Source organism: Vigna radiata, chromosome 11, assembly GCF_000741045.1.
Source record: "Vigna radiata var. radiata cultivar VC1973A chromosome 11, Vradiata_ver6, whole genome shotgun sequence".
NCBI lineage: Eukaryota > Viridiplantae > Streptophyta > Magnoliopsida > Fabales > Fabaceae > Vigna > Vigna radiata.
The window spans coordinates 10,379,672-10,393,984 of record NC_028361.1 but is presented as its reverse complement, the minus strand read 5'-3'; the positions used below and the strand labels follow the sequence as shown (position 1 = coordinate 10,393,984).

Here is a 14,313-nt window from a genome sequence, read left to right as displayed (position 1 = left end):
TTACCAGCCACAATCATTAATTACGTTGACAAATAAATAAGCATGAGATAGGGTTCGTGCATTTAATTAAATATGATGGTAATTATCATTGTTAAATTAAGGTCCAATCATTTGTTCTTAAGGTTTTATATGTATAATGAGACATTATTAACCAAAAATTTAAGTTAGACATGAATGATTAAAGGATTAAATATGCTTTTATTATTTTTTAAATTAACGAATTTTATTATAAGATCCATGTAAAAGAAATTATTTTTTTTCTCCTCTATAAAAATTTGAAATTATCATTTTTAGGTTTTACAAAATTTGTGAACTTTAGTTTTAGTTTCTATAAAAAAGGTACTGTCTTTCTTCTTTTTGAACATGGGCCAAAATGAACAAGAAAACTTCTTCCATCACACATAGTCTGAAACTTGTTATGAACTAGTTATTCAACTGCTACACAACAAGGGTATTAACATATTCATTGTTCATTTTCCGTGTGTTTAACTGGTCTTGCAGAAAAAAAAAAAACTAATTTATAACTCCTATATGCAGGGAGGGACAGCACACGGTTAAGGAATTCTTATTTATTTTTGATATCACTCTAAAACATTTTTTACTTACTAAGATAACTTATCTGTATATATAAACTCATCTCCATTTCTTATTTTATTTGATGTGAACTTTGTTCGTATTTAACATTCTGTTTCCAAGTTACACATTTACCGTTTTACAAGAAATCAATAAATTTGAATTGAAACAATGTGCTCCACATCCCCTACACTCAAGGTGTGGTAGCCCATTGGCAAAATCCTTCTTCCTTGCTCATCTGCAAAGCTCAAGTGTTCACAAGGATGAACCAAAATGCTCGTGTCAGTAGATTTGTTAGCAACAGTATGCAGACTGCTGAACCCAACCAACTGGGTTTCTGGAGAACCATCTACAACTTTCGGCCCTTTAGAGAATAACATAACAACATGACTTCCATCCAAATCACCAAGGTTAGTCACAGAAATATCCACTGAGAAACTCAATGAATTGCAATTTTGCAACTCACTAATTGGAACATAATCAGCTCCATAAACTTCTTTCCGTGCCTGATACAGTAATCTTTTTCTAGAACCATCATTGATTATTCTTGACAGACTAATTTTACTTGGGGCTGATAAGAAATTGTAGGAAAAATGGCTGTAACTTAAACCATGGCCAAATCCATATACTCTACTTCCAGTATAAAAGCGGTAGGTTCTTCCTGGATAACCACGTGAAGGATCAGCTCGCATGTTCATGTCATTCATGGGAACATTAGTAAATGCCTCAGGGTACCAAGTCATTGGTAGTCTTCCCACTGCATCACAAAAAGGATTTGGATATTTAAAACTCTTCTGGTGAGAAGAAAAAAATCATTTAACAGCAGTTAGCTTAAAATAGTAACTATGACTATTGGAGTGCAAAGACCCTTATCTAATTTCAAATGTTAAAAATGGATGAAGACACCCTTGTCTAACAGCATATTCATTTATAACTTACAAGTATACATACCTGGATTAAACTCTCCAAAGATTATTTCAGCTAGGGCTTTTCCGCCAGCTTCACCAGGGTACCCAACCCAAAGAATACTTCCAATTTTATCATTTTCTTCAGCAAAAGAGACATCAAGAGGTCCTCCACCAATAAGAACTAGAATGACTGGATTTTTACTAGCATCAGCTACAGAGGATACAAGGTCCATCTGTTTACCAGGCAAGAGAAGACTAACTCGATCACGATCCTCGGTCTCTTGCGTATCATCAAGTCCGACAACTATAACAACAAAATCAGCTTTTTTTGCAGTGTCAAGAGCCTCACCAAAACCATCATCAGACTCACACGATACATCATGGCAACCAAAAGAAAATGATATCCCCTCTGCAAACTCTCCAAGTCCTCCGTATAAGCTTGTTAAGGAGCAAGGAATTCCTACATTATTAGGTGCAAAATCATGCAGTTCAGTATCGGGGATTTGAGGGGTCTTATAAAAGATAAAGAAACATTTAGAATAATCATGGACTAAAAATTATAAAATACATAAGTAGTAAATTGCTAAACGATAATTATTTCAGAATAGAGAAGTATTTGGCATTTTAGCAGAGGCATGGATGTCCTGGGTACATCAAACAGTGGTATATGAAACAAACATTTTGGCAGGGTAGGGATAGCCTGACAAGAAATACTACTGCAAGCAAAATTAAATGAAAAACAAATGAAGATGGGAAAATTACAACATTCCAATATGAAATAATACCTGAGTAGCCACCACCAAGTTTGCTTGTAGTTGCCATTGGACCAATGACAGCCAAGGAGGCACCAATATCCCTATTCAAGGGAAGAAACTTCTTGTCATTCTTCAGCAGTACAATTCCCTGCCTTGCAGCTTCAAGCGCCAGTGTTTTGTGTTCTGGGCTACAAACATCCTTTGATCCCAATTTTCCAAACTGGCCTCTTATAGGGTCTCCATCAAACAGTCCAAGGCGCAGTTGAACAGAAAAAAGGTTAAGAAGAGCTCTGTCTATATCTTCCTCTTTAATTTTACCTTGTTCAATAGCATGTTCAGTGTGTCTAAGCATAAACGTTCCACAATCAATATCCATACCTGATGAATTGAGAGAGTGTCAGAAACTGTCGAGTTTGAAAAATGTTGCTGCAAAAAATTCAATGAAAGATGCATTTAAACAGACAAACGAAAGCACCTGCTTTGAGAACATCAGCAACAGCATCCTCACTGGAATTAACGTATTTCTGAGACTCATAAACCGTGGCCACAGCATCACAGTCTGAGGTTATGTACCTATTAAAAAAAGTCAAAACCACCAGTCCCGATAATCAACAAAATATTCTTATCTTTTTTGTTTTTCATCATAAATTTTCACAATGCTACAAATTCAAAGACCCAAAATCCCATACCCTTTGAACCCCCACTTGTCTCTAGCCAGTCCCAAGAGTTCCTCACTAGCACAAGCCGGGACACCGTTCACCGCATTGTAGGAACACATCAAGCAGCTTGCTTTCCCTTGCTGGATACAACCACGAAAAGGTGGCTGATATGTGTCTTCCAAATCCTGTTGTGATACCTACAATCACAAAACCAATTGATGAAGGCTAACCAACACGTTACAAATCCAAGCAATACTAACGATAAAAGCCTTACAAATAAAACAATTCTATGCACTGTTAATGTAAATATTGTTACATTATCAACCAACAAGATATAATTCTAACTTGTGATCAATTATTATAAAAATTAATGAATTTACATGTTCAGTTTAGGAAACCCTTAGATGATGGTCTAAAGCTCTACCATGTCTGGTCCTTTCAAGTGGGTATTCTCTGGCTTCCTAGCAAGACTGAGGGTCAGTACGTAACTCCATGGACTGTTACTCCATCGTCACAGTACCCCAGTATGCTTGTGTTATCCCCTTAACGATATTTAACCTGGTTGCCTAAGAGCTAGACACTGTAAGAATCAGTTCGTCACAAAAGGCGAGCACAAATCTTGTACGTAACACAATCTTTAGGTCTCGAGCAGTAGAGGATAACGATGCTAAGGTGTGTCTGAGCTCTAGATAGGCTGGTAGCTCGGGAGGGTACATTATTAATGACCATTTGTGATTGTATGACTAGGTGCATTTTAGTCAAATTCCAATTCTAAACTCTCCTACACTATCTTCCTACTCGTTCTAGCCAAAGATATTGAGAGATTTTAAGCTAGAAGCATAGTGTGTCCTTCACGGTCATGGTGTAAAGGTCTATTTGTAGACCCAAAACAATTGATATTCACTCCTTTTAAGAGAATCGGGCCTTGAGTATCAAGATATGTAAGCCTGTGGGGTTGCCCCCAAACAACCTTTGCGAAGATAGTTTCAGCAAGGTTGATGTGTTTTCTAGGAAAGTTGAGAGCCGAATTACCATGTACCTAAGCCAACTACCACATTCGAGTGAAGTCCGATTAGTTCATCTAAGACATAATGCAATGACTGAGTTGAAGAGAGTCCTCAGGGTATACTACTGATTCTCAAGATATTAAGTACATATCCATTACTTGTTTATTTGATTAGGACTACTATTCATTTCTGTGTATAAAGTAAGAAGAAGTTAATCATCAGAAAATATGATCACTGAAGGAAGAAGAGAAAAGATAAGAGAACTCACCACAGCATTGAAGTTATACCTCGCGAACTGCTCCCACTTGTCCAAATCATAAGCAGTGAAATGTTTACAACACGCAGACACCATAAGTTCATCATCATCATCATCATCATTACCAACAGCATCATGGATTCCACGAATCCCCTGAAGGCCTCTGACGTACTCAACAGCATAGGCAGAAGCGAGCATGGGATCTTCCCCGGGAGTCTCCTGGCCGCGGCCCCACCTGGGATCTCTGAAGATGTTGATATTGGGGGCCCAGAAGGTGAGGCCGGCCTGGCCGACGTTGAACATGGCGCGGGCCTCGCGGGCGATGGCGGCGGCGGTGCGGAACCAAAGGGAGCGGTTGAAGGAGGCGGCTGAGAGGATGACTTGGGGGAAGGTGGTGGCGGAGGGGATAGTGCCGTTGAAGGAGACTCCGGGGCCATTGAGGGCGAGGCCGTGGAGGGACTCGGACCACCACTGGTAGGCGGGGATGCCGAGGCGGGGAATGGAAGAGGCGTCGTTGGAGAGAAGGAGGATCTTCTCCGGGAGAGTGAGGAGAGAAACGATGGAGCGCGCTCGAGCGAGAGTGGGAAGGGAAGCGTCGCAGAAAGAGTAAGAGTGGTGGGGGAATTTGCAAGCGTAGTCGTTGCTTATTCCGATGGCTGTTTCAGAGACAAGGAACAACATCAAAACCAACATCATCATCATCATGGAACTCCATGTCCATTGCTTCCTCATCTCACTCTTTCTTTCTTCCCAACACACTCACTCTGTTCTGTTTTCTTACTTAATATACTGTTAAAACAGTTTTGTCTTTGTGTTGACCAGTATTAAATTAAGCAATTCATTTTTCACTGTTTTGCTTTTATTGGTTAAACTTCATTTCTTATTTCCATAAATGGAATCATTTTAAAGTGTTGAAAAGCTTTTGTGACACGTAACTCCTTATGTTCTTCTTCTTCCAGTATTACTTCCAACAAGTTTATCTAAAATACACAGACACTTTCCTAAATTTCCTATTTGCAATTTCTCTCAGGTTAGGAGAATAATATACTTTTTAAGTAAAAAGAAAAATATACAAGAGTATGTATGAAAAAAGAAGAAGCAAGTATATTTAGCTGCATTTAGTTAAACATCACTTGCTTTTCTCCATTTATGAGTTATTTAGCTGTTTACGTTCCTTATGTTCTTAAAATTATTAGACTTAGAAGTAGAATTAGGAAACTTTTTTAATTACTGCTTCCAAAAATGAATTAAAATTGATTTAAAAACCATTTCACCCATATTTTATCCCTTAGATGATATTAAGGGATGGCATCATTGAACTTGTTCGTATTAACTAATTAGACATACATATAAGTAAAGAGTTATCAGACTTTTTTATACAAGTTTTATTGCCAATTAATATTATCATTTGTTTCTCATTTTTTGTAAACTTCTTTTGGTATGTGAAGAATCTATAATCTACTGTGCCGCTGATTTTAACTATTTATTCATTTGCTTCTACGTGTTCATTAGCACTCACTTAAAATCTGAAACAAAAATATTCCAATGGGTGGCAACCTTATTGAGCTTCACCTTAGTCATAATCTCATAGAGGGTTCTGTACCAAATCACTTTGGTCTCGCAATGAATTCACTTGAACACCTTAACCTCTACAATAACACATTCAAGGTTGAGGTTTTGAAATCTGTCATGAATATATGAAGTCTTTCATCAATTCTTCATAATTTGTCTAATGCTTGTGTTAGAAATTCATTACAAGAATTAGATCTGTCATTTAGGGTGTGTTCAGTTGGGATGATTGGGGGAGAGTGATTGAGTGGATTTGAGGAGATTTGAGGATAATTTTTTTTATTGTTTATTTGAGTGAATTTGGAGGTAAACGAGAGTAGATTTTGAAGTAAAGTTTGTGATAATTGGTGTAGGATTTAGTTTATATGACATATTAAAAAAATTTACTTCAAAATCCACTTTCGTTTACCTTCAAATTCACTCAAATAAACAACAACAAAAATTATCCTCAAATCTCCTCAAACCCACTCAATCACTCTTCTCCAATCACCCCCAAGTGAACACACCCTTAGCAAAATCAATGGTTCTTTCCCAGATTTCTCCATATTCACAACTTTGAAAATATTAGATCTTTCTAGAAATCAATTATCTGGAAAGATGCCTTAAGGCATATTGCCATCTCGATTAAGTCATTGTTAATCCATTTCAACTTTTTAAAAAGGTGAAATTCCAAAATCATTTGGAAATACATGCACCTTACGCTCACTGGACATGTGTAATAATAGAATGAGTGGAGAGTTTTCATTGATATTCCAGCACTTGTCTCGATGTGCTAAAAACCTACTATAAGATTTGAAGTTGGGAGGAAATAATATCAATGGCACATTCAGTGACCTTTCAAGATTTTCAAACCTGAAAATATTGGATATCTTAGAAAATCAGTTAAGTGGAGAGATACCAGAAGGTAACCAATTGTCATCTCAATTGGAATCTCTCCCAATTCGATCAAATACTTTAGTGTTGGAAGTCCCGAATCGACTAAAGATAAGGCCAATTTATAATATATAAGTGAGGTGCAAACCTCACCTTACAAGCCAGTTTTGTGGGATTGAGTTAGGCTTAAAAAATCACTTTTCTATATGGTATCAGAGCCATGATTAGAGTCTATCCTAGCCGTGAAGGGGGTATGTTGGAAGTTCCACATCGGCTAGAGATAAGGTCAATTTATGATATTTAAGTGAGGTGCAAACCTCATTTTACAAGCCGGTTTTATAGGGTTGAGTTAGGCCACAGAGAAACCCTAATTCGCGCCTCTTTGTTCATGATTCAACCTCCATGCACAGAACCAATCGTGATCTTCATGAGCGAACCAATTGAAGCCTTCGCGTCTTTTTCTTCCTCGAGCAAACAACGAAAACCACGAACCAGCAAAGAAGAACCATATCGCAAAGAAGAACCCTAATCTCAACGTGAATAACCCTACATTCACGATTTCTAATTTTGCTTCGCGTAAATATAATTTTGCTTGATTGAAGATAAACTAAAGAACCCTAATTTTGCTTGATTGATAAACCCCTTTTCTGAGTTTCATAGAAAAATAGAAACATGGCACACCGTTACCATGAAAGCTAACATCATACGTGGCACACATTAGCCACCTCAGATTAAATTTAACATCATTGCTTTTGGAGGACTAAAAATTAGAGTTTATTAAGGAAAATGATCAAAGTGAAGCAAAGTTTATAAGAGAGACGAAACTAAAAAACGCTTGATATACTTGAGGGACTAAAAACATATTTAACCATTTTAGTGAACTACCACACTAATCTCTCAAAAGTATGATAGGGTTGATTGATTCCGTAAAAAAACACTTGAGTTCCTAAAGGCATTTTTTATCTAACAATGCATTTTTTGGTTTCGAATTTTGATTTCATTTAAAAATTAAGGATGTGGTTTTTTTATTTATTCATGAAATAAATAACATTGTTATGTTTTTTAAGCCAATTTTCACTTGTGAACAACAATGTGTTTCTTTTTTTAAAGATCTTTATAATTTGTTTTTTATTGTATACTAAAGCCTAGTTTTAAGTCAGATTTTATTTTTAGTAGTTATCACTTTCATATATTTTGTTATTGTTATGAATTATTTGATAGTCTCTTTGATTCAATAAACACACTCAATTATGACTAATTATGATACACATTCTTTTATTTCTTTTAAATTGGTATCAGTGTCCCCACTAGCCTGATGATAAGGCTTATTTGTAAGGAAAGAATCTTACGAAGATGAACAACAACAAACTCTACAAAAATCCCATAAAGGTCTTTAGAATTTGATCAAAAAAGGTGTTGAGGAGCCTATGGAAGGTACTGTTGTGACTTGTGAGCAATCAGAGGAATTGGAGAAATCTAGAATTGAATATCACAAAGTCAACCATTACCTTTCCAAGACCATTGATAAATCAATTTTTGAACAAATTTTGGATAAGAGCACATCCTAGATTGTTTAGGATACCTTGAAAAGAAAATTTGGAAGAAGTGATCGTGTGAAGAAATCAATGCTTAATGCATTAAGAATGGAATTTGAGGTGCTTGAAATGATAGAAACAAAAACCATCACAAAATATTTTGCTGGAGTCACAACAGTGACAAACAAAATGAGAAGCAATAAAGAGCTTATTCCTGACTCAAAGGTGGTTGAAAAATGTTGACAGCACGATTTACCTATGTTGTGGTTTCGATCGAAGAGTCAAAGGACACAGAGGCAATGTCTATTGACAAACTTCAAAGATCTTTGGTGGTCTATGAGAAAAAGTTTAGAAAGGACTATTGAAATAATGAACAAGTACTCACGTTGGAGACTAGTCAAGGTAGAGGAAGAGGAACACATTGAGGTTGTGGACGGGGAAGAAGAAGATAATTTTCTTCAAAAGCCACTATGGAATGCTTCAAGTGCCACAACTTAGGACATTTTCAATATGAATGTCCTTAATGGAACAAAGGAGAAGCAAATTATGCAGAGTTAAATGAAACATAAGAACTTCTTCTGATGGCTACTGTAGAAAAGGAATCCAAAAGGAATGATGCATAGGTTTTGGATTCAAAGTGTTCTAATCATATGTGTGGCAATAAAGGTATGTTTGTAGAAATGGTATCTAGAGATCAACACTTTGTCAAATGTGAAAACAATTCTCGAATGATTTTGTTGGAACAGGAAGTGTCCAATTGACATTTAATGGCACAACCTTCCTTATTCGTGATGTATACTATGTTCTAGAGCATCAAAGAAGTTTGTTGAGCATAAGACAATTGCAAGAAAATGGACTTACTATTCTTATACAAAATGGGAAATGCAACATCTATCATCCATCTAAAGGTTTGATTGTACATACCTAAATGAGTAGCAACCATATGTTTATTCTCTTCAATGAAAGATTTATCACCCCTCCCATTGAAGAATGTCTACACGCCTCCTCTGACCTCACTTACCTTTGGCATCAAAGGTTTAGCCACTTAAACTACAAAGACTTGAAGGCACTACAAACACAAGAAATGGTTCACAAAATGCCTGAACTCAACGAAGTATCATGTGTATTGATTACTTCATTGGCAAACAACATCGTAATCCAATTGCTAAGGCAAGTAAATGGCACACTAGCAAGGTCTTGGAACTCATACATCCATATGTTTGTGATCCAAATAAACGTATTTCAAATAGTGGAAAAAGGTATTTCTTAAGTTTCGTTGATTATTATAACTATATAGGTTGGGTGTATTTTCTTTTGAAAATTTTGAAGCTTTAGAGTGTTTCAAATGGTGGAAAAGGAAGTTAAAGCATGTATCAAATGCTTACGAATGAATAGAGGAGGAGAGTTTAACTCTCTCTAGTTCAAGTTGTTTTGTGAAGAATATGGAATAAAAAGGTTGTTTACTACAACTTATACATCACATCAAAATGGAGTCATAGGACGTAAAAACAAATTTGTTATGAATATGGTACGTTGTTTGCTCTCTACAAAAAGGGTTCCCAAGTTGTTTTTGCTTGAAGCAATAAACAAGACCTTTTATCTGGGTGTCCAACGCATGCTGTAAGGAACATCACTCCATAAGAAGCTTGGAATGGAATCAAACCTTCAATAAAACATCTTCGAGTTTGGGAATGCTTAGCTCCTGTGCACATACCATAGGCACAAAGAGGTAAGCTTGATGATAAAAGTTTCCCTTGTATTTTATTGGGTGTTAGTAAAAATTCAAAGGGTTATCGTTTATTTCATCCTAATACAAAGAGGATTGTTGTTAGTAAAGATGTTATATTTGAAGAAGATGGGAGTTGGCAATAGGGTCTAACTTATAAAGAGCAAATAAAAACTGAGTTGTGGGGTGATGATGAGTTACATAATGATGAATCTGAGGAAGATATTGAAGTTGATAGTGATGGTTGAATAGTGAGAATAATGAGGACAATGAAGTTAGAAATGAAACAACATTGAGTTCACAAGAATACATGATTCAAGGGAGAGGAAGAAGGAAACCAAGTTGTATGGAAGAATTTTTTGCTAAAGAAGGATTAAGTGAAGAAGAAGAAGTTGAGGTAGCACTCTACATGGTACAAGATGTCACAAGTGAAGATCCAATTCTATTCAAGGAATGATGAAAGGCTATGGATAATGAAATGAACTCAATTGAAAAGAATCAAACATGGGAACTAATGGACCTGTCATCTAGAATTAGAACCATCGAAAGTCAAATGGATTTATAAGACAAAATTGAACGAGTTAGGTGAAGTTAATAAATATAAGGCAAGATTTGTAGCTAAGGGGTATTCTCAACAATACGAAATCGATTTTTTTGAGGTTTTTTCTCTTGTTGCACACGTGGATACGATATAAATGATCATGGCACTTGCGACATGCAAAGGATGTGACATATTTAAGCTAGATGTAAAATCTCCATTCTTACATAAAGAGTTAAGTGAAGATTTGTTTATAGAATAACCAAAGGGCTATGTCCAAAAGGGGAAAAAGAATAAGGTTTACAAGTTTCGCAAAGCCTTGTATGGTCTAAGGCAAGCACCAATGACTTGGTTCAGCCATGTAAAAGCACATTTCGTGCAAAAAGGATTTCAAAAATGTCCAAGCGAACAAACCCTATTCATCAAAAGAAATACTCAAGAAAACATATTAATTGTTAGCATATATGTTGATGATTTGATTTATATTGGTAATGACATAGGTATGATGCTTAAATTCAAGAAGTCTATGATGTAAGCCTTTCATATGATTGATTTAGGAAAGATTAAATTCTTCCTTAGCATTGAGGTCTTAAAAAACCAGGTAGAATTTTTGTGTGAATGCTAATGATGGGTTAAAGAAATTTGTAATGTCATAAGTAAACCTGTGAAAAATCCAATTGTTCTGGATAATAAGATTAATAAAGATGTTGAGGGTACAATCGTGGATTAAACTTACGTCAAACAAATTGTAGAAAGTTTATTATATGTAACTGTTACATGACTCGATATCATGTTTAGTGTAAGCTTAATTAGCAAGTTTATGTCTAAACCAACAAAGATGCACTTACAAGTTGTTAAAAGAATCTTGAGGTATTTAAAAGAGATTACTAGTTATGAGTATTTTACAAGAAGGAAGGAGAAGAAAATGTGCTTACTTTCAAAAACTTTGATTATGCAAGAGACGAGGATGATTATAAAAGCACTTCTAGTTATGCATTTTTGCTAAGTTCAAGAGCAGTATCATGAATGTCCATAAAACAATCAATTGTTACTCTCTTAAGTATAGAGGCAAAGCTTGTGGTTGTTGCAATGTGAATGAGAAGAGTTTTGAGAAACTTAACTCATATTTAAGATAATAGCTTTGTTATTATGTGTGACAACAAATCAACAAGTAAAATTTCAAAAAATAACAAGCATATTATAGTGCATTTTCATTTTTTAAGAAATCTTGTATAAGATGGAGAAACCCAGTTAGTATATTGTGTAGTTAGGGAATATGTTGCAGATCTAATGACCTCTAACACTTTCTAGAAACTCAAGATGAAGATAAAAATGTTTAATTTCTCTAAAATAAACTAACTTCACACTATGAGAATGATTAAAAAGATCTTTATAGTCTTTTTTTTTTACGGCATAATAAAATCTAACTTTTAGACACATTTTATTTTTAGCCGTTACTTTAATGTATTCTATTATTATTACTAAATAGTCTCTTTAACTCAATAAACGCTTACTATGTTAACACTAATTACAATACACATATTCTTCTATTTCTTTCATTTTTAACCAGTGATCTAAATATTATTTTATTATTTTGCCAAAATTACCTTTTTAATAAATTTATTGATAAACATAAATAGTTTCTTGTAAACCTGATCATGAACTAAAATATAATAACATAACATATTTAGCTCTTTCTCTTTTTGTTTGGGCCGTAACTCCTTTCTTGTTTTTGAAAACAAAAAGACTTCCTTTCTTCTTATTTAAAGAAAAAAGTATCAATTAACTTAAATTTACACTACAAGGGAAATGAATAGGCAAGAAAATTAACAAACGGATCAAAATATTATTATCTAAAGAGATTATCATGATATCATACATAATAATTGTTTGATGTAAAGGAAATAATGGTTTCAATTTATCAAATTAAAAATTTTTAAAATATTTTTATCCTCTAATAACACGGGTTGAACTTTTAACTTATATAATCAAAGATTAATCCGTTTGATCACATTTAATTTATTTACATTTATAGTTCAAAAGATTCTCATATAAAATTTTCTTATGTATTTCTAAGTATCTTCATGTTAGTATAGTTGTTGCTTAATTTTTGTTAAAGGGGAGTTGCCCTTAACTGTTTTTTATCTCATTTATTTATAAATTAAATTTCAGTATTTTTTTTTTGTAAATGAAAAGTCTACTAATAGTTAATAACAACCTTTCACTATAATAAAAATTGTTAAGCACGAATTATAACATATTTTATATGTTAAAAATATTTAGTTATTATAAAATCGTTCATGTACAAGACAGTGTGTTCCAATTAAAGTTTTCAAATAATTATTACAAAAGTTAGAATTCAAATTTTTAGGAATATTATATATCAAAGTGACTTTTTCTTGGCATAATCAACATATTTCTACTAAATCCTATTAAAAAAACTAGAATTCAAATTTTTAGGAATATTATATATCAAGGAATATAAAAACAGTATACTATTTATAGTTTTCTACACCTACCTTTTCTATTTATAATACTTGAATTTGAGGCTCGCTGTCTCTTAGATTAAGAAGATAAGGTGGATTGACACGTTTTTCTTAAAATAATGAAAGGTCTGAAGTTTTAACAATAATATAGAAATGCTGTTACTTCGAGCAATTCTTATTCAGGAATTTACATTGGGTATGATGAGACGTTTTCATTCTAAAAGAACTCAGACAAATGTAAAGTTTTTATTTCATGATACCAAATATATATATTAATTATAACAAAAAAGAATCAAACACATCATTGAGAATGATGCCACAAAACCTATCTATGAAACATCACTGACACACTTAAATTCTTTACTCTTTTTTATTGGTCAGCAAAATTCTACTTTTATTTGGGCCGAATGCTCTAATTGGGCTTCAACTTAACTTGGTGGCCCAAATAAAAAGTGGGTAGTAGGCCCAGACAAGCCTCCCCGAATAGAAAATCTGTTTGGACAAAAACAAGTAAACTTTGTCTGAATCTATGTTTTATGCTTGTCTGAAATCTTAATAAACATGTTGAACATATGAACAATGTATTAGGATGAAGTTAGAATGTATTATCCTACATCAAAAGAAAAAACAAAGGGTCTCTATAAATGGAAACAACCCGATTATTCTAGTTTCTGTACACAAATTAACTAACGCCAATTCAGTCAGAAAAATTAGTGCATAAAGTTTTATTTGGGTGGTCCCTGTCTCATTTGGACGATTATTCAAAGATTCTTTAGCGTTTGTCCTGGAATCTTTTCAATTTCATATAGTTTATATAGTTTGATGCATACTGGTTCTTCCAGACACCAAAATAACAAAAAATAGAATGAGTCCAAGACAGATTGGATTATCTAAGACAAGAAAGTCTAGATCACGTTTTAAATTTGTCGTATTATAACATGTCGTATTAATTGGTGATCATAGCATAAATCTAATGTGGGTATGAATTTAATACAAGCTTCATCATCTAGTATTTGACATTGCTACTGCACTGCAAGTCTGCAATCAGTTGAGCCTCATGTATGAATCTGTGGCTGTAAACAGTCTAATTTGTTTTGTTGATGCAAATGCAAGTAAGCTGCATGAATCTAATGATCACGATCTCATTTTTGGAATTTAGTCACTGAAAGTTTTGACAAAAGTTACAGCAATGATATCTTGGTTTTGATATGGTGATTTAGTGACAGGTAAAAGCAGACAAGTATAAAAGGTGAGAGATAGAAGTTTCAATTGGATGTGATATAAAGCGAGGAATGTACGAATAGTTGGATCCACATGAAGCTATGTTTTTTATTAGTAGCTAGAAGCCTATAAAGTTTCAAAACCATGAGTATCACTTGATGCTGACAGTGATCGGAGACTTATCATGCAATATTGGTGATATCTCAA

General features: G+C 34.2%; 1 protein-coding gene across 1 annotated transcript; it reads right to left on the bottom strand.

Annotated features, from left to right (window-relative positions):
• Window positions 1–622: 622 nt before the first annotated feature.
• Window positions 623–4,941, bottom strand: LOC106776323 (probable beta-D-xylosidase 6). Its single transcript, XM_014663739.2, has 6 exons — window positions 4,171–4,941; window positions 2,926–3,092; window positions 2,712–2,809; window positions 2,267–2,614; window positions 1,525–1,941; window positions 623–1,330 (listed from the first exon to the last, which is right to left on the bottom strand). The coding sequence occupies exons 1-6, from the start codon at window positions 4,888–4,890 to the stop codon at window positions 723–725; spliced, it is 2,358 nt and encodes a 785-aa protein (XP_014519225.1). The 5' UTR covers window positions 4,891–4,941; the 3' UTR covers window positions 623–722.
• Between the last annotated feature and the right edge of the window lie 9,372 nt (window positions 4,942–14,313).